This window comes from Gopherus evgoodei, chromosome 10 (genome assembly GCF_007399415.2).
Source record: "Gopherus evgoodei ecotype Sinaloan lineage chromosome 10, rGopEvg1_v1.p, whole genome shotgun sequence".
Classification (NCBI taxonomy): domain Eukaryota; kingdom Metazoa; phylum Chordata; order Testudines; family Testudinidae; genus Gopherus; species Gopherus evgoodei.
In genome coordinates this window covers 43,529,857-43,550,747 of record NC_044331.1, presented here as the reverse complement: position 1 = coordinate 43,550,747, position 20,891 = coordinate 43,529,857, and the positions used below count along the sequence as shown (strand labels likewise).

Sequence of the window (20,891 nt, the reverse complement as noted above, 5' to 3'; positions counted from 1 at the left end):
GCACTGCTATGCCAGGGAAGTCTCACTGCACTGTCCCAGCAAGTCTCTGGGAAACGGATGAGCCACTGAGACCTTGAGCAAAGCCACTAAACCTACTGCAGCTGTTCCTCCGATCAGACCAATCGGCACCCTGCTACTTACAGTGACGCAACCAGCCCCTGGGTTCAAATGCCAATGTAACCACCCCTGGCTGCACTTCACAAGTGGGTTTCAAACACAGGAGCTTCCACCCTGACGCTCAGCCTGCTACTACTCAAACTAAACCAGCAAAGCCACTAACTGGCTGCAGTAGTAGGCTGTTACCCTTCTATGCCCCAACCACTCATGGTGGCCACAACATTCACATCAGAGGCCCATTCACAAAGGCAGAGTCAGGGACAGTTTTTTAAAGAACTTTAATAAGCTAAAACCATTTTTTTTTGCCTTCTTTTTATTGTTGTTAAAAATGTCATTGCTGTAAACTTGAGAACGGCCATGTGCCCAAGGGCAACGCCCTGGTCCAAGGGCAGGCACATGAGGCAGGATGTGCCCATGGCTCCTGCTCAGTGCTGGGATACAGGGTGATCAAGGCTGGGGGTGGGAGGGAAATGGGAAAATATCAACAAGCCCGCCCTGGCCGCGTTCTCTGCTATACATCTATGCACAGGCAGCAGGGAGCCAGCTGGGAAACCTGACTCACAGTCGCACCTCTGCTTCCCAGATGTGGTATCGGAGCCATTGCCCTTCATATGTGGTGCTGGCTGAAGCGGCAGAGTCCTGCTCCAAGGAGGATGCTGCAGCCGTACCCCACCCCCCCCGCCTGTCTGTTTCCTTTGTGAAGCCAGTGTTTTCATTGCTCCTTTTGGCAGCCTCGGACACCCGGCTCCTTTCTGCCTGCACCAGGGGGAGCGGCTCGCCGGCTCCCTGCATGAAAAGTGTGGGCTCCGCAGGTGCCCCTCAATTTGTGTAGACCTGAGTTCCGATCACGCGCATGATTTCCTTCTGGATCTTGGGGTCCTGAGTGTTTATATTGGCGTCTCCTACTTGCCCGTCTTCATACCTGGGAGGGGCAAGGCAGGGAAAGCAGCATGAGGGGGGACTCAGCGATCACCCAGAGCTCCCATCGCCAGCATGTCCCTGCTTCAGCAATAACCCACCCCCATGGCCACACCCCCATCGAGGGGAGCAGAGCTGGGGTCTCCAGGCCCTCGGATAGAGGGAGAGGTCTCTGACTGCAAAGACAGGCACCCTGCTCTGTATCTGGGCAAGGGGCTGGCAGGAGGGAGATGAGGCCCAGCTAAACCACCTAGGTTTGCCAGTGGGGCTGCAGACTGGGAGCCATTCCATTGCTAACACCCCTCCCAGAGCAGAGCCGGGCCGCTGGCGCCAGCAGCCTGGGTGTCAGCATCTGGTAGTAGCTCTCAGCTCCAAGATGGGTCCGTCTCAGCAGGGCTGGCCTCCTGGTGAGAGTGCAGACCCCTCTGCTGTGCTGATGGCGCTGAGCACCAGGCCAGGGGCTCTGCCTGCCAGCACCTCCCTGCCCAGCACCCCATTGTGCCCCCAGCTGGCAGGCATCAGGCCCTGAGCTGTGCAGAGCCAAGGGGAGCAGGTTCTGGGGCTCACCTTCCTCCCACTGCTGACGGCTGCACGCCAGTGCCGCTCTGGCTGACTGGGGCAGGGGATGCCATAGGGAGAGGGGGTGGTAATGAATGGAGAAGCCTGGTGTGGGGCTAGAGGCTGCACTCGAGCATCCGTTTGGTGGCACACAGGATGCTGCTGGGCCCTGGAGACCTCCCTGGGGGGTGGGAGCAGTGAGGGGCACTGAGCTCTCCTCTCCCCTCCCCTCCGGGGCTGAGTCAAGATGTGGACTAATAGTTCACGATGCTCTTGCTGTTTGGGCCGTCCTGGTGCAGTTTGGGCCATCCCATCCCCAAAGGGGGAGCTGCCACCACCCCACAAGCAGGGCCACTCCTCACTTGTGCCCCAGCACTCACACAAAGAAGAAGCGGGTGCAGACATGGTCCGAAACCGGGCACACCCAGATGTTCCCATGCTTCTGGAGATCCTTCGAGGTGATCACTGCAAAGGGATGGTTGTCAGATAGGCGCCAGCGGCCCTCATGGCTCGCACACAAAGCTGGGGCCCTGCCTTGGATGCCAGTCCCATGGCACTGTCCCTGGGTACGTCTGTCCTGCCGCACCAGGCTGTGGGGGGGAAGGGCTGCCTCCCCATGCCAGACAGGACTGCTGGGAGAGGCACAACCACCAAGGAATAATGGGGTGACCATGCCAAGGACACCCACGGTGCTGCACAATGGCACTGCCTGGCAGTGACCCAGGGAACTGCACCATTATCTACCCACTGACCTGTTAACACCTGTTGCTGCAGCCTGGCTGCACTCCCATCAGTCACCTCATTTAATTAATCCACTGAAGTGTGCCCATTCAACAGGATAACGGGGGAGATTTGGGCCTGTGCTAGGAGGAGTGGTAGATACGCTGGAGGGTAGGGATAGGATAGAGAGGGACCTAGACAAATTAGAGGACTGGGCTAAAGAAAATCTGATGAGGTTCAGCAAGGACAAGTGCAGAGTTCTGCACTTAGGACGGAAGAATCCCGTGCACTGCTACAGACTAGGGACCGAGTGGCTAAGCATCAGTTCTGCAGAAAAGGACCTGGGATTACAATGGATGAGAAGCAGGATGTGAGTCAACAGTGTGGCCTTGGTGCCAAGAAGGCTAACGGCATTTTGGGCTGTATAAGTAGGAGCATTGCCAGCAGATCGAGGGACGTGATCATTCCCCTCTATTCAGCATTGGTGAGGCCTCATCTGGAGTAGTGTGTCCAGTTTTGGGCCCCACACAAGAAGGATGCAGAAAAATTGGAAAGAGTCCAGCGGAGGGCAACAAAAAATGACTAAGGGGCTGGAGCACATGATTTATGAGCAGGAGCGCCAGCAGCCTTTTTGGCGCCCTAGGTGGCGGAAGGTCCCGCCCCCAAAATGGCCCCCCCAACTGCAGTGGCCGAACATCCGGCTGCCGCAGTCGCCGCCCCCCAAATGTCAGCACCCTAGGTGACCACCTAGGTCACCTAATGGGTTGCGCCAGCCCTGTTTATGAGGAGAGGCTGAGGGCACTGGGATTATTTAGTCTGCAGAAGAGAAGAATAATGGGGGATTTGATAGCTGCTTTCAACCAGGGCCGCCCAGAGGACTCAGAGGGCCTGGGGCAGGGCCAGGTCTTCGGCGGCAATTCAGTGGCGGGTTCCTCTCGGAGGGAAAGACCCGCCACCGAATTGCCGCTGAAGAATGAAGCGGCAGCAGTAGAGCAGCCTAAGTGCCGCCAATCGTGGCTTTTCCCCCGCCCCACCCACAGCTTGCAGCGGTTGTACTCACCGGGTGGCGCTCCGAGGCTTCGGCAGCACTTCAGTGGCGGGTCCTTCACACGCTCCGAGTCTTCCGCTGCACTGAAGGACCCACCGCTGAAGACCCGGAGCGAGCGAAGAGCCCGCTGCCAAAGTGCCGCCAAAAACCTGGAGCGGCTGGTGGGGCCACTGCAGGGCCTGGGGCAAATTGCCCCACTTGTCCCGCCCTCTGGGCAGCCCTGCTTTCAACTACCTGAAAAGGGGTTCCAAAGAGGATGGATCTAGACTGTTCTCAGTGATGGCAGATGACAGAACAAGGAGTAATGGTCTCAAGTAGCTGTGGGAGAGGTCTAGGTTGGGTATTAGGAAAACCTTTTTCACTAGGAGGCTGGTGAAGCACTGGACTGGGTTACCTAGGGAGGTGGTGGAATCTCCTTCCTTAGAGGTTTTTAAGGTCAGGCTTGACAAAGCCCTGCCTGGGATGATGTACTTGGAGATTTGTCCTGCTTTGAGCAGGGGTTGGACTAGATGACCTCCTGAGGTCCCTTCCAACCCTGATATTTTATGATTCTGATTCTATGCAAGAGGTTCTCCACCTTTTTCATTCTAAGTCCCTCCGCCCTGCAACATGCTATAAAAACTCCACAGCTCACCTGTGCCAAAACAACTGGTTTTCTGCATATCCAGTGTATTAAAAGTCAGGGCCAGCGTTATGGGGTAGCAAGCAGGGAAACTGCCCAAGGCCCCATGCCACACAGGGCACCGCAAAGCTAAGTTGCTCAAGCTTTAGCTTCATCCCCAGGGAGCTCAGGCTTCAGCTTTCTCCCCTGAGCCCCAGCAAATCTAAAGCCGGGCCAGCTCTCTGGTTTATTTTGGCAGACCCCCTGAAACCTGGTTGAGGCCCCCAGGTCCCCGGCTGAGAACTGCTGGACTACAAGATCTAATAACCTGGCCTTAAAAACTTCAGGAATCATTAGGATCGCCCCAAGGAACCTGCTTATACAATTATGTTTCAAAACATACAAAAAAGAGTTGACTAACATCAACTGAACAGCATTATTTATTTGTATTGTTGGATCATCTAGGAGCCCCCACTGAGATCAAGACCCCATTGCGCTAGGGACTGTATAAACACCCAGCAAGAGCCAGTCCCTGCTGCAAAGAGCAGTGCAGCCAGACAAGTGAGGAGAGAGCCAATGGCAAGGAAGTCAGGCTACAAGCAAAGAGCCTAGAGCTGGCTGGGATTGATTCAGTTCAATCTTTCTTTGTCCCCCTCCTCCCCCGCCCCCTCCCCCCCAAAAAAGCAGAATCATTGAAACCAAAACTTCTGGTGGGAAAGTTTGGACAAATGTCTCAGCCCCAAAACATATTTGGAAAAACCGTTTCTGAACAGTCAAAATGCCCATTTTGCATTTCTCAGAACAAAACGTTCTGGTTCCTCCAGTTGGAAAGTCCTGTCCATTTCAAAACTCAAGCCAGGTAGAGTAAAAAATAGAAACTGGAAAGTCGGCAAAATGTTTTGACTTTATAGCAATGAAATGTTTGACTGAGCCAAACCAAAACGCCTTCGGATTTCCAATGCATGAACATTTTCAAGTTTTGACTTTTCATCCCAATTTGGGACTGGAAGACATTTCTCAAATATTCACAGGAAAAGAAAACTGTTTCCTACCCAACATGAAGAGCAAAATGCTTTCCCCCCCCCGCCCCACCTACCGGCCCCAGGAGGTCAGTGGGCTCAGACCCAATAAAGGGCATAAGTCAATTCCAAAGCATAGGGGCCTAGCACTGGAAATGTCCAGGCAGGGTGTCTGGCTCCGGGGACAGTTCACAAGAGAACATCGGCTGATCTCAACTACTATATGGGGGCCTGGGGAGGAGGCAGGATCCCAGCCAGACAGTCCCACCAGGCAGGGCTTTAAAAAGTCAGTATCAGCCCCTGGAGCTGTGCCCAGAAGCCACCAGGGATCCACCCAGATACCATGGACAGGCCCCATCCATGCCAGAGTCCAGCCATCAGCTGATCAAGTGAGCCCCAACCACACCACCATTCCCCAAGCCCTTTCCCCAGCCAGGCACTGAGAAAAGGAAAGACACTGAAACCAATGGGCTCAGCACAGAAGAGGCCAAGACCTACCTGTCACGCACAGTTCATGGTGGCTCGCTGCCCCCCACAGCCTCACAGCCACGCTGAAAGTGAGGAGGTGATCTAGCAGAGCCCCTGCAACCCTCACCGCTACCGGGGAAAGCTGCTGGGGAGGAGCCAGGGCTAACACCACCCTTCTGGGTCTCCAAGAGAAGACTTCCGAGTGAGTGACGCCAGCCAAAGCTCTACCAGAGACAACGTGGCATGGGTCCCCTCCAGCCATGGACCAGCCCCCAGACTGGCCCAGATACTCCTAGAGAGGGAGAAATGATGCCCACTACAGCACAAGGCCCGGGACATGTTGTGCCACAGCCATTTGTGTGGCAGAGAGGGGACACCAGCATATGGATGGCCAAGGTGGTGAATGGGCAGCGCATCCCACTAGGGCATGGAGCGAGCAGACCACCAGCTGCACAGCCCAGCAAGAAGGGATGGTACGCTGCGACAGTCTGCACTCAGAGAACAGGCAATAGACAGCCAGGTTTCTGACACCCACCATTCCAACCCCCCTTCTTCCAGTGCCATTCCTGGGTCCCAGGGCCCTCAAGGCAGTGAGTGAGGACACCCCTTCTTCCACCTCTTACCTTCACAAAGTGCTATACAGTTTAGATTCCGACTCTGTAGGAACCGGGACTGGATGGATCGAGTCTGCAAACAAACCACAAAGTCTGGGTTACCATGACCTGCCTGGCACCCCACTCGGGTTGCGTCACTGCTCTGCCCTTGCAGCGGCCGGCCCTGCCCCTTTCATAGTCCAAGCTCCGTAGGAGCAGCCAATCACAGTGGAGAATACTGACCACTTCAGAGGTATAAACACTGATAACCCAACCCTGGCCCTGCCTTCATTTGTTATTCTCAGTAATTTGTTGAGTTCTGGGCTCTGTGGCCCAGCCCCCAACTGAGGGTGGGACCCAAAGCACCCCTCAATGGCCACTGGCAGAGGGCCCACTACACCATAACTCGTATCAGGCCTGACACACCCACTACCCCAACAAGCTTTTGTCCTAATATGTCTCTAAAAGGTATCGTGTAAGGTATCATATGTAAACTGGTGACATGCTGGTCCTGAAAGTCATTGCGTAACGCATGTACAGCTAGGGTACAAAGAGTTGTATATGTGTGCTGGAAATGTGTTTGGGAGTTGGAGCATGACCCCAGCTTACCCTAGGCAAAGGAATGTCTGACAGGCTTGATGACCGGTAGAGGACAATGAAAAGTACATTTACATATCACGTGAACAAAGCCATCAAGCTAACAGGCAACGGAGGAAGGCACTCAGTGAGCTCACCGGGGCTTGAGGCCTGCATGCCCAGGAAATCATTCTGGCTCTTGAGACAAAGACAATAGACTTTGGAAATTGTAAGAGAGCACAAAGACATTCTAAGTATCTATCACTTAAGTGAGGCCAGAGCCCTGGGAATCTGTGAAAGGTGGATCTTCAGCCATGGGGGTTGAAGTCTCTGAGAAGAGATTATAAGTGAGAAATTGCCTGAGACCAAGCTTGTGATCAGTTATGTTTTGATGCTAGAAAGTGGGTTTTACTTTCGTTTAGCTTGTAACCAGACAAGCCTCTTGCTTAGTATCACTTAAATCTCTGTTCTGTATAAATCAACGTATTCTTGTTTTCTTACCAAACCATCTCAGGGCTTGTCTACATCAGAAAGTTGCAGCGCTGGTGAGGGAGTTACAGCGCTGCAACTTTGAAGGTGTACACATCTGCAGGGCACCACCAGCGCTGCAACTCCCTGTTTGCAGCGCTGGCCGTACTCCCGTTTTGTCTCGGGTGTAGAGGATCCAGCGCTGGTGATCCAGCGCTGGTAATCCAATGTAGACAGTTACCAGCGCTTTTCTTGACCTCCGTGGAAGGAGGAAGCCTCTGGTAATCAAGCTGGTTTCCTTTCCCGGTTTGCTCTCTCGGTCCCGGAGCCACCCAGCAAACCGCAGGGAAGGAGACCTGCTTGCTCGGGGTTCCGGGACCGAGAGAGCAAACCGGGAAAGGAGACCAGCTTCGCCGCGGTTTGCTCTCGCGTTCCCGGAGCCACCCAGCAAACCGCAGGGAAGGAGACCTGCTTGCTCGGGGTTCCGGGACCGAGAGAGCAAACCGGGAACGCCGCGGTTTGCTCTCTCGGTCCCGGAGCCACCCAGCAAACCGCAGGGAAGGAGACCTGCTTGCTCGGGGTTCCGGGACCGAGAGAGCAAACCGGGAAAGGAAACCAGCTTCGCCGCGGTTTGCTCTCTCGGTCCCGGAACCCCGAGCAAGCAGGTCTCCTTCCCTGCGGTTTGCTGGCTGGCTCCGGGACCGAGAGAGCAAACCGCGGCGTTCCCGGTTTGCTCTCTCGGTCCCGGAACCCCGAGCAAGCAGGTCTCCTTCCCTGCGGTTTGCTGGCTGGCTCCGGGACCGAGAGAGCAAACCGCGGCGTTCCCGGTTTGCTCTCTCGGTCCCGGAACCCCGAGCAAGCAGGTCTCCTTCCCTGCGGTTTGCTGGGTGGCTCCGGGACCGAGAGAGCAAACCGCGGCGTTCCCGGTTTGCTCTCTCGGTCCCGGAACCCTGAGCAAGCAGGTCTCCTTCCCTGCGGTTTGCTGGGTGGCTCTGGGACCGAGAGAGCAAACCGCGGCGTTCCTGGTTTGCTCTCTCGGTCCCGGAACCCCGAGCAAGCAGGTCTCCTTCCCTGCGGTTTGCTGGCTGGCTCCGGGACCGAGAGAGCAAACCGCGGGGAAGCTGGTTTCCTTTCCCGGTTTGCTCTCTCGTCCCGGAACCCCCCTTGAAGCCGCCCAACAGCGCTGCAGTGTGGCCACATCTAACACCACTTGCAGCGCTGGTTGCTGTAAGTGTGGCCACTCTGCAGCGCTGGCCCTATACAGCTGTACTAATACAGCTGTAACAACCAGCGCTGCAAAATTTTAGATGTAGACATGGCCTCAGTGTTGTGCATGGAAGTCAAGGGCAAGTCTTCAGCTAACCTAACCAATTGGTGTGCACACCGTCTCTTTGGAGGCAGCGAATGCAAGTGTCCAGTGAAAGGGGCCAACACTGCAGGGAGATCGCTCCAGGGAGTGCGGGAACTGGGGTTCATTGATGGTTCCCAGCAAGGCAAGGCTTAGCTGGTCAGAGCCTTGAGGAGTGTGCAGTGAGGTGGGCTGGCTGAGTGGCAGGGAGTTGACTCACAGTTTAAGCTCCAGCACAGTTCTCACTTGTGGAGGCAAAGGGGTAACACAGTGGCGTTAGGTTCCGAACAGAGCATCTTTCCCTCGGGCAGGCTCCACCACCCCCTTCTCAGGATTCAAAGAGGCTGCCCCCAGGCTGTGCACAGCCAACAGCCAGCTGTAGACCCTAGTGAGCAGTGCCGTATCCACCCCACCCTGAACAGTGATGGGGGAATTCCCAGTCTCACTGCTCCCATGGAGGGACCAGGATTGGATGCTTGGAGAGGCTGATGGCTCAGGCTGGGTTCACTGCAGGCAGAGCTGTACAGGCTTGGTACACACACACACACACACACACACACACACACACACACACACACCCCTCTGCCAATGCATCCCAGCCTTGTCTCAGGACACACGATCAGCTTCATGCTTTGCAAAAATAGAGCCAGAATAAATCCCAGCAACATCTGATAGATGTAAACAGCCAGGTCTCCAGATGTAGAAGCCCAGGGCACAAACCAGAGAGGTAGGTGAGGCTGACTATACACATTTTATAGATGGGTAAACTGAGGCACAGAAGGTGAGGTTTTCAGAAGTTGACCCTCAGAGTCAGAAGTTGATTGCCCATTGACATCAATGGGACCAGAGTCGGGCCAATACTAAGCGATTATGGCCCTTACCAAAAGACCAACAGAACTGCAAATGAGCCCCAGTCATCTGCTCTAACCACTGGACAACATTCCCTCCCCTCAGGCACAGAAGCAACAGTGATTGCGCACACATATCTCAGGCATGACACAGGCCAGTCTTGCACATACCCCTGCGGCTGGCATGAGGGTAGAAGGACAAACAGAGGCTGTGCATGACTGGAATTTCAGGGACAAGGCCCAGCAAGCAATACCGCCGGTTACCTGAGGGATGGTGTTCATTCGGTTATATCTCTGGACGAGCTCATCCTTTGAGGGCATCCTGTGCTGTCCTTTCCCCATCCCTGTTGGACAATAAAGGAAGAACAACAGCACAAGTCAGCAGTTACTGGGGAAAGGCCGCCCTCCTCTCGCTAGATCCTGTGTCCAGGATGCTCCACAAGGCACACAGCTGCTTGCTGAAGGAGGCGAAAGGATGAGGCTAGCTCTCCATGCAGATCAATAGTGCCCTGGCAATGCACTGCCAAATCCAAGGCTGTGCCCTGACCCAAGCAGACATTCCCATCAAGAACATTAGATGGTGCAGGAACCCTCTCGTATACAGGAGCACAAACGCATGCGTGCACACGGGAACTACCATGCAGGGGCTGACTTGGTGAGTGTAACCACACAGGGACAAGTGTCCCTGGAGATCATTTGGGCAAGAGCTGGGATGACCATCTTCAGTCTGCTGTCTATCTTTTAGGAGGCAAGGCCGAGTGAGGTACACAACATGGCTCCGCCACACCACAGCCACTCATGGATTTAGCCCCAGTGGGAGGACTGGACCTACTCTTACAGCTTGGGAACTGGAACACAGGGTAGATCACATGATTTGCCTAAAGCCACAGCATTTGCAGCTGAGCTGGGAATTGACCCCATGTCTCCTGAGCTACAGCCCAGCACACAGCTCCACCAGGCCACGTGTCTTACCCTGCGTATGTACCTCACTGGCTACATGATACCTGCCTTGTAGCTTAACAATCACAACTGCTCAGGGAGGAGAAGACTCTGCAATAAAGTGCTCCTGAAAGGGCCACGCACTGTGGAATGACAGAGAGCCACAGCTGCCACCATCTAGGGCTGCCTGGGGCCATTGTGAAGGACAAAGGTGGGGAGCAAGTGACACTGCTGAAGGCAGGGTCTGAGCCTTGCTAACAGGAGTTGCTGTGGTTCCCTGTTAGTCTGGAGTTTAACAGGACCTGGAGCTCAAATTCTGTCTCCCCCAGCCTCCTGAAACTGCCATGGGGCCGCTTCAATCCACAGCAGCCACATGAACCCCCGAGCAGCCAGCTTCCTCCCTAGGTGCTTGTGACTGAAGCAGGGGCACACTGATTTTTTCTGCCATCCCACTGGCCTGGGATGGGCCCCCCAGACATGCATTGTCACCAAATGCTCCTGGTGAAGATCCAACCTGACTGGGAAGCATTCATGAGTCAGGGCCCTTGACAGACGACGCAGCGATGAGTCTGACTTTCCAGAGCTAAGGGGCAAGGCCTGCAGCAGTGTGATGTGTCTCAGGGACACTCAAGCTGGAGGTGCATTAAGCAGACAAGGCTTCCACGGCCCTCGTTTGCTTCCTGATGTGCCTAAGAGACATCAGCCCATTGGCCCCAGATCCTCAGAGTGAGTAGTGTAAAAGGGCCCTGGGAATCAGAAAGCTCCCCACGTTCACCTTCCCATGGAGAGGGGAATAAACAGGGACCAGGAGTCTCCACGTCCCCCAGCTCTCTGGCCTGGGTTAGACAGGAGGCCAGACTACGTGATCATGGTGGTCCCTTCTGGCCTTCAAATCTGTGAATCCATGGGACCAAGAGAAAGGCCAGCAGAAACCCTGGAGGGGGATCTGTGGGAACTCTCCCTCCACCCCCACTGGCCATGGCAGCACTGTCTGGCTAGTAGCCGTGATGCCAGCAACTGTGCTGAGACTGCTCCAGGAGGGGGATCTATGGCTTCTAACAGCTTTGGCTGCAGCTCTTTAGCACTCTTCACCTCTCCACGTGACTGGCCCGATTTTCTTAGGGGCTCCGCCCACTGAGTACGGCGGGTACAGGGCTCTCTGGGAAATCTGGCCCCAGTGAAGGGTTCCAATACTGGAAATCTTGGCCTGAGCTCTTTTGAAGAGATAAAGCCAGATTTTCAAAGTTCCTGTGGAGAGACTTTTGCAGATCAAATAAACCAAGCAAGCCCCAGCACGGGAAAGGCCTGAGAGGTGATGGGCTAAGAGATGAGGGCGGAGGACCCTAGTCCTCACTGAAGCCAATAAGAGCTTCAGATACACAAGGGAGGCAGGACTGGGCTCCCATTTTGCATCGGGTTTCTTATGGTGCTGATGCAATGGCTGAGGGAACTGGGCCAGCCAGGAAGCTGGGCGCCCTGGCAGACACATCGGGGGAAGTATGTTAATTAAAGCTAGTTGGAAAACAGGTTATTTTTCTATGGCAAATTTCTACACAAATTAAACAAGTTATTTTTGTCCAAATTTTCCATGGGAAATGTTGATACTTCTCTGAAAAATGGGAAACTGAAACCGAACAAGTTCAGTATGGAAATGCTGCTGCGGTGCCCATAGCAGCTGTAGTTCAGGTGCTTCATGTTCTCCTTCTCTTAAATGGAGCACAGAGTCTGGTCCAAGAGGTGAACACAGCTGAACCACTCAGTAATAGTGACCATAATGTAATATCTTTGGAGGGGGGAAATGCCACAGAAACCCACCACAGTCACATTTTACTTAAAAAAGGGGAACTACACAAAAAGGAGGAAGTTCATTAAATGGAAATTAAAAGGGACAGTCTCAAGGGCGAAATGCCTGCAAACTGCATTGACACTATTTTAAAACACCATGACAGAGATTCAGACTCAATGTATAACCCAAATATAACACAACAGAACAGTAAGAGAACCAAAACACATGCTGCGATGGCCAAAGAGCTGAGTAAAAGAGGTGGTTAGAGGTAAAAAGGTATCCTTTAAAAACTGGAAGTCAAATCCTAGTGAGGAAAGTAAAACAGAGCATAAACTCTGGCAAGTCAAGTGTAAAAGCATATTAAGGCAGACTAATAAAGACTGAAGAGAAACTAGCTAAAGACACAAAAACGAACAGCAATTTTTTTTTAAGCACCACAGAAGCAGGAAACCTGCCAAATAATCAATGAGGGCACTGGATGACTGAGGTGCTAAATGAGCACTCAAGGAAGACAAGGTCATTGTGGAGAAGCTAAATTAATTCTTTGCATCAGTTTTCACTGCAGAGGACGTGAGGGAGATCCCCACACCTGAGCCATCCTGAGGAACCATCTCAGACTGAGGTGTCAACAGAGGAGGTTTTGGAATAAATAGCTAAATTAAACAGTAATAAGTCACCAGGACCAGCTGGTATTCACCCAAGAGTTCTGAAGGAACTCATATATGAAATCGCAGAATTAATATCTGTGGTATGTAACTATTGCTTAAAACAGCCTCTGTACCAGATGACTGGAGGATAGCTAATGTAATGCTGATTTTTTTAAAAAGCCCCCAGAGGTGATTCTGGCAATTACAAGATGGAAAGCCCAACTTCGTTACCAGACAAATTGATTAAAACTGTAGTAAAGAAGAGAATTATCAGATACATAAACATGATATGTTGGGGAAATGTCAACACAATTTTTGTAGAAGGAAATCATGCCTCACCAATCTATTACAATTCTTTGAGGGGGGTCAACAAGTATATGATCCAGTTGGTATAGTTTTCTTGGACTTTCAGAAAGTCTTTGACAAGGTCCCACACCAAAGGCTGTTAGGCAAACTACGCAGTCATGGGATAAGAGGGAAGGTCCTTTCATGGATCAGTAACTGGTTCAAAGATAGGAAACAAAGGGTAGGAATAAATGGTCAGTTTTCAGAATGGAGAGAGGTAAATAGTGGTGTCCCCCAGGAGTCTGTACTGAGACCAGTGGTGTTCAACGTATTCATAAATGATCTGGAAAAAAGGGTAAACAATGAGGTGGCAAAATCTGCAGATGATACAAAATTACTCAAGAGAGTTAAGTCCAAAGCTAACAGCAAAGAGTTACAAAGGGATCTCACAAAACCGGGAGACTGGGTAACAAAATGTCAGATGAAATTCAATATTTATAAGTGTGAAGTAATGTACATTGAAAAAAAATAATCTCAACTATGGATACAAAATGCCGGGGTCTAAATTAGTTGTTACCACTCAAGACAGAGATCTTGGCGTTATTAAGGATAGTTGTCTAAAAACATCTGCTCAATGTGCAGTGACAGTCACAAAAGCTAACCCAATGTTGGGAACTATTAGGAAAGGGATAGATTAAAAAACAGAAAATATCATAATGTCACTATATAAATCCATGGTATGCCCACACAGTGAATACTGCATGCCGTTCTGGTCACCTCATCTCAAACAAGGAGTATTAGAATTTGGAATGGTATAGAGAAGGGCAACAAACATTATTAGGGGTGTGGACAAGCTTCCATTTGAGGAGAGATTAAAAAAAATGGGACTCTTCATTTTAGAAAAGAGACTACTAAGGCAGGATATGATAGAGTCTACAAAATCATGACTGGTGTGGAGAAAGCGAATAGGGAACTGTTATTTACCCCATCACATAACACACAAACCAGGGGTACCCCAATGAAATTAATAGGTAGTAGATTTAAAACAAACATAAGGAAGTATTTCTTCACATAACCCGCAATCAGCCTGTGGATCTCATTACCAGGGGATGCTGTGAATGCCAAAACAATAACTAGATTCAGAAAAGAATTAGATATGATCATGGAAGACAGGTCCCTCAATGGCTATCAGTCAAGATGGCCAGAGACTAAACCTCATGCTCTGGGCATCCTTAAACTTCTGACTGCCAGAAGCTGTGACTGGACAACGGGGAATGGATCACTTGATAATTGCTCTGTTCTGTTCATTCCCTCTGAAGCACCTGGCACTGGCCACTGTCCTAAGACAGGATACTGGGTAAGATGGACCTTTGGTCTCACCCAGTATGGCCCTACTTATGTTCTATGGGCAAAACCCCCTGGTCAGACTACATCGCCCACGGTTCACCACAGTCTCCCCTCTTGGAGAGGTGGGTGATGCATCATGAGAAATAAAATCTGGCTGTGGAGCCTGGCCCAGAGAGGAGAAAGAGGACACGAGGTGCCTGAACTACAGCTTCCAGAAGGTATTCGGGTTTTGGATGAAAAATCAAAGCTTCCCCCAGCAAGCAGATGCTTTTCAGAGAGCCATTCATTTTCCATCCGCTCCTGAGACAAGGATGGCACCTTCCAGACTGCAGGTACGGGAGGCTGCTTCTCAAAATCAGTGCCATGCAATGCTGGAGAAGAACCAGGACACCCTGCCCCCCACAGGCTGGCAGAGTCACCTTTCCGACTGTACCAAGCTGTGACAGCAGATACCTACATAGCCAGGGACTTCCCATCAGAGAAGACCCATCAGTCCGTCAGACGGAGGCAGGATCTGGCACTCCCAGCCAATGGCTGCGGGTACATCCCAGGGAATGTTAGAGAGAGAGAGGAGGGGAGGGGAGAAAGAGGGAGCAGTGCAATGCGTGGGGACTACCATAGCTGAGACAGGTACACACACAAACACACCACAAAGCAGGCATGCTGGCGCCACCAAGCAGGCGTGTATCAGAGAAGGCAGGCATAAGCAAGGGTTAATCCCAGGAGGCCACAGGACCAGCTCCCCTACAATTTAAACCTGGCTCCATGCCACCGGCACGCCCTGCCCAGCCACCCTGCATGGAACTGTTCTTGGCAATAGCCCTGAGGGGGACAACCTGGAGCACAGGGGTGACAGAGGAGCAGGGTCTGGGAGCACTCATGCCAATCACACACAGCTCTGGCTGGAAGCAACATGTGCAGCCAGGGCTCGCATAAAGCCCAGCCTGGTGCGCAGACCAGAGCTCCAGAGGGCAGGCTGTGCAGGCTGACCCACGTGGGAAACCCCGCTCAGAACTGGCCCTGGGACCTGCATTCTCCTTCCCTACTACACATGGCTTCTGGAAAATGCTGTTTGCACATGCTTCTCCCAGCCTGAGCGGTGTGCAACTGGCATGAGCCCTTTCCACAGGGCACCCAGAACTGCCCAGCCCAGCAGCATCGCTCCCAGGCTGGGTTTGCAACAGGGCATGGAGGGGAACGTGTAGTTCTCCAGGGCCATGGGGTGCACAGACAGATGGGGAGAGAGGCGAACCTCTTACCTGAGTATCCAAAGGAAATACTGGAGATGGGGCTCAGATAGATGCCTTTGCCGTAGGCTGCTCCATGCAGCTTGCAGGAAAACACCAGCGTGAGCAACACAGGCAGAGGGTGTGAGCATGTACCCAGAGGCGCCGCATCTGCCAGCCCAGGGCCAAGGCAGGGAGAAACCAACAGGGCACAGACTGGCCAGACTGCAGGCCCTCCCCTGCTAGTCAGTCTGTCCATCCGCCCCACGCTGCAGACCCTTCCTCTGACTGTTGGTCTGTCCATCTGCCCTATGCTGCAGACCCTTCCTCTGCCTGTCGGTCTGTCCATCCATCCCACACTGCCAGTGCCTCCCCCACCTGTCGGTCTGTCTGCCTCACACTGCAGACCTCTCCTCCACCTGTCAGTCTGTCCATCCACCCCATGCTGCAGGCCCTTCTTCCCGCTGTCAGTCTGTCCATCTGCCCCACGCTGCAGGCCCCTCTTCCCGCTGTCAGTCTGTCCATCTGTCCCATGCTGCAGGCCCCTCTTCCTACTGTCAGTCAGTCCATCTGTCTCACGCTGCAAGCCCCTCCCCTGCATGTTGTCTGTCTGTTTCCCGTCCATCCTCCACCAGTCAGTCTGTCTAACTACTTTTCTGTCTGCTTGTCCCACTCAGGAGCAGCTGAGCCTGCAGAGCCAGCGCCTGGACACTGCTGGGAGTGGGGCGGTTTGGAAGAGTCGGCTGCTGGGAGCTGAGCTGCAGTGAGAAGAGGAGAGGGCATGGCCTTGGGCGTGGGACCCTCCCTGGGGGGGGCTGTCAGTGAAAATCCACTGCCCTGGGAGCCCTCAGACATGTCTCCCCTGGGTACACCCTGCTGATGGGAGACTCTGCTGCTGGTGCTCACTGCAGCCCAGCACTGCAGGGGTTAATCTCTCCCCACAAAGCTGGGCTCTCATATAATGCCAGCCAGGCCAGAGCCCACATCTCAGACCTACTGGCTCGCTCAATGCCCAGGAGAGCCTAGGTCACCTGCAAGTGGCCACGCCCAGCCCATGTGGTCAGTGCACTGGCAGAGAGCGGGCACCAGGCTGTTACCTGCAGTTTGGTGTAGGACGCATTGACCAGCCCGTTGCGTAGGATGGAATGCCAGTTCTCAATGTGAGATCCACTGCAAGAGCAAGGAACCAGCACGTCAGGCACACAGCCCTGCCCAGCGCTGCCATCCTGCATGCGCCCCGGTTATAAATGTCCCCTCACTCATCCGCCCTCCACTCCTTCATTGACACCTAGCACAAACACAGCCAGCCATTCCCTTGCTACCAGAGCAGCACCCGCCCCGGCCTCCCTCTCTCCCACGCACCCACACCCAGGATGGCAAGGCCAGAAGTGGAACTTCTGGCTGGAACAGACTCCCACGCGAGCGCTAAACGTTGCCGTGTCTGTGGCAGTGTGGGCACCAGGAGGGGCTGGCCTCCCCGAGGACAATCCCAGGGGAGAGCCTAGCCACATACATAGGGCGGCTAGCCCCTCCCGCTATGCCTGGCTATGTCCATGCCAGCTAGGACTCACATCTCCTGCTCCAGGAAAGTCAGACCCACAGATACACCCTCCCCTAGGGCTGGGGCGGCTTTGTAAAGTCTCAAGAACTCTCTCCTCTGCTGGGGCACGCCCAGGCTCTCCTTCTCAATGGCCCTGGGCCTCTGGCAGGATGGCAGGCCTGGCGGAACGGAGACAGAGGTTCGGCAGACCCAGCCAGCAGCCCTTCCCAAGGAGCTCCCTACTCACGCACCCTGGGGATGCGGGCGGCCTCCCAGGGCTACCTCATCAGCCCTGAGGTGCCCCGGAATGCCCAGCTGTGCCATGGCCACATAACACGGACTTAGCCGGGCAGTCCCAGAAAGGTCCCGCTTAATGCAGGTAAGTTTAGATCCTTCTGAACCTCTGGGCTTTGAGGCAGCAGGCTGGGATTCTCAGGAGAGCAGCCTCCACTGCTCCGTCTGGGCCTGGCCACGCCACCGCCCTCCCAGGGTAAGGAAATAATGCAAGTTAGCTGGTCCATGTCAGCCGCCAGCCCCTTTGGGGCTGGAATCCCTGTTCTGGGTATTGGATTGAGCAGGTTCTGATCTGACCCAGAGGGTCCTTCTCCTCCCTAGCACACAGCACCACCATTCCACTGCCAGGCGAGCTCGCAGGGCCCGATCCAAAGCCCAATGAGGGTCTTTCCATTGACTCCAATGCACTTTGGATCACGCCCTAAGTTTCCTTATCTAGCAGCAACCCCTCCCCCAGCCTGCCTGTAGCACAGCTCTTCCCCAGGTACACTGACCCTCTCGTCTGGCTGAGTACCTGGTTCAGCTGCTGCAGCAGGGGCCTTGGCTCGCTCTCTCTGGGCACTAGTGCCGTCAGGGCATCACTACCAGAGCAGAGACAGGCCCCACTGCAGGGATTCTCCTGACATGCTGCAGCAAAGGAGAACCTGGGGGTGGCAGCACCAGCCGTTTGGGAGCCCCAAGGAAGAAGTAGTGGGGAGCTGCCCTAAGGGGAAGGCCCCATCCCGCCGCAGACTCACTGAAAAGCGAAGGTGCTCCCGTAGAGTTTCTTGGCTGTGCGGAACCGGGCTTCCTTGGCTGGGGGGCTGCTCAGCAGGAGGAACTGGTGTGAGGTGTGCATGAATTTCAGCTGCTACCAAGGGAAACAGACCAGCAAAAAGGGGAGGGAACGAGCAAGCAGGAGAGAAATCAAAGAGAGAGAGATCATGCAGGGAAGTCCGTCCCCAGCGCTGAACCCCCACCCAACCCCACCACCGTCTCCAGGAGCCAGCGCAGGGCCCAGTAGTGCAGACTCCTGCACACCTCAGGGTCGCTGGGTGCCAGGCAGTGACTGGTGGGGGTGGAAGCAAACCAAGGCTGCTCCCTGAGTGGCTAGCAATGGCCACAGATAGAGCCTTTCACCTTCCCAGCCCTGTCCCTCTCGGCAGGGCCTTCAGGCTGTTACCAGTGACCTAGACGTGAGTGAGCTGTACCCAGAGTCCCACTGGATGGGAGTCCTCACCCCAGCAGGTGGCTCCGGCCACATGGGCTGGGGAGCCATGCTGGGAACGGGAGTTGGGGAAGCTCCAGCCCACTGTGGCAATATGGAGCAGGGCTGCACTCACTGGGCATGCAGGAGGGAGTGGGATGGTGGCACGCAGCCAGCCTGATCCAAAAGGAAGGAGATCGTACCCTGAAAGGGGGGCGGCCACGTACCCTGCTGAGAGGCAGCTTGACAATGTGAGATCTGTTACTGGAGATTATCCTAGGGAGGAGAAAGAGGCCATTAGAACTGCGGGATTACCCTGCCAGATCAGCTATTGGCCCAGTTAGGACATCTTAGATCAGACCAGTCCACATTCTTCACATACTGAATCAGACCTCAGCCCATCCAGCGTGGCATCTCGCCTCCTCCCTGGCAGACCAAACCCCACCCATCCAGCGTGGTATCCCGCACCCTGTCCTGGCAGACCAGACCCCGCCCATCCAGCATGGTATCCACCCCCTGTCCTAGCAGATCAGACCCCGCCCATCCAATGTTGCATCCCGCTTGCTCCCTGGCAGATCAGACCCCACCCATCCAGTGTGGTGTCTGCCTCCCCTCCCCTCTCAGTTCAAACCTCAGCCCATCCAGTGTGGTGTCCCGCCCCCTGCCCCAGCAGATCAGACTACCGCCCATCCAGTGTGGTGTCCTGCTCCCTGCCTTGGTAGGTCAGACCCTAGCCCATCCAGCGTGGTATCCCACTCCCTGAACTGGCATGTCAGACCACCGCCCATCCAGCATGGTGTCCCACCCCCTGCCCTGGTAGGTCAGACCCCAGCCCACCCAGCATGGTGTCCCACCCCCTGCCCTGGTAGGTCAGACCCCAGCCCACCCAGCATGGTGTCCCACCCCCTGCCCTGGTAGGTCAGACCCCAGCCCACCCAGCATGGTGTCCCACTCCCTGCCCTGGTAGGTCAGACCCCAGCCCACCCAGCATGGTGTCCCGCCCCCTGCCCTGGCAGGTCAGACCACCGCCCATCCAGCATGGCGTCCCACCCCCTGCCCTGGCAAATCAGGCCACCACCCATTCAGCGTGGTGTCCCGCCCCCTGCCCTGCCAGGTCAGACCCCAGCCCACCCAGTGTGGTGTCCTGAAAGCTTCAGAAAAAAGAAAAACGAACCAGCCGTGCCACATGATCTCAGGGGGAACAAGTGTTTCCTCTCAATTGCTCCCTTTCAAGGCTCATCCAATCCACAGATATTGCAGCTCCAGCCCTGCAGGATTGGTGCCTTTGTGTCTGGCAATGGGCCAGAGAGGATGACAACATTCCAGCCCATCCACCCACCGTGGGACCCACGTTGCCCTAGTGGGCCAAGCAGAGGCTGTTTGTATGAGAAGCAGCACAGCTTTTAGCCACTCGTGGTGGCACAGGGGAACCAGAGGTTGGGCAGTACATCTGATATTGGCCCAGAGAGATGCTCATGCTTCTACTACATTAATAACCATAGGGTCTGACACTCCATGCCCTGGGGACTGTGCCTCTGTACTGCCTGGGAAGCTCAAACCCGCACTGTTCCCAGATTGCTCATCACGGGGAGAGTGTAACTGGGTCCCTTCGGTGAGCCAGTGCTTTTATCCCCTGGCATCTCATCCATCCTATGAGACCCGTGCCCACCTCTGCCCCGACCCTCCCACAGCCCAGCAGGACATGGAGCACTTACCACTGCAAGAGAGGGTGTGCCAGAGGGTCCAGCTTGTCCATCTGCTTCTTGATTTCCAGATACGAGCCCTGCAAAGAACAGGGCAGCGCTAACCCCGGGGACTGGCACAGGACACGGGGCACCAAGGAGCACTTCTCAGTTAGAAAGTCACATAACTGAGTCGGAGCGCCAAGGGCACTGGGGTTTCCGTCACCAGCATCTGCAGCCTGCGTCCTTCCACAGGGAGAGGAGGGTGACAAAGGAAAGTGAACCTGGCTCACCAGTGGTGCTCTGTGGCTAGGATGCTGGCTCGCTAGGGGATGGGACTCTGGCCTGGGGCTCAGGAGAAGCAGACTGTACTCCCAGCCCTATCGCTGACCTCGGAGATGTCATGGCTCTGTTAGCTCTTCAGGAAAGAGCCTGGCTCTTCCTCTGAGGCTGTGCAGTGCCTAGCACACTGGGGCCTGGATCTCGGTTGAGACCTCTAGTGCGGTGGGCCTATGAGTAATAATGAACGTCAAGAATGTCACCTCCCCTGCAGCAAGGGGACACAAGCAGCCACCCCAGTGGGTGAAGGTTGAAGGGCAGGATGGGCTGAGAGAATCTGAGGGGGCCTGGATTTTGGGTCTGCCCTGAGGCCAGACCCAGCAATGGCAGCACCGGCT

At 54.6% G+C, this 20,891-nt stretch overlaps 1 protein-coding gene across 10 annotated transcripts in view; it reads right to left on the bottom strand.

Annotated features, from left to right (window-relative positions):
- Positions 1-378: 378 nt before the first annotated feature.
- Positions 379-20,891, bottom strand: part of PARP6 (poly(ADP-ribose) polymerase family member 6) — a 50,868-nt gene continuing 30,355 nt past the window's right edge. For 2 of the 10 annotated variants that reach the window (XM_030578399.1, XM_030578403.1), the window contains exons 15-23: positions 20,248-20,315; positions 18,736-18,808; positions 18,084-18,196; positions 16,610-16,682; positions 15,546-15,615; positions 9,547-9,626; positions 6,073-6,136; positions 1,974-2,058; positions 379-1,039 (exon numbers count right to left, since the gene is read on the bottom strand). In XM_030578399.1, coding sequence (XP_030434259.1) covers positions 937-1,039; positions 1,974-2,058; positions 6,073-6,136; positions 9,547-9,626; positions 15,546-15,615; positions 16,610-16,682; positions 18,084-18,196; positions 18,736-18,808; positions 20,248-20,315 — 729 coding nt within the window. In that variant the 3' untranslated portion in view covers positions 379-936. Of the gene's footprint in view, positions 1,040-1,973; positions 2,059-6,067; positions 6,137-9,546; positions 9,627-15,545; positions 15,616-16,609; positions 16,683-18,083; positions 18,197-18,735; positions 18,809-20,247; positions 20,316-20,891 lie in introns of those variants that run through there. The other 8 variants (XM_030578401.1, XM_030578404.1, XM_030578402.1 and 5 more) reach the window with 6 other exon arrangements.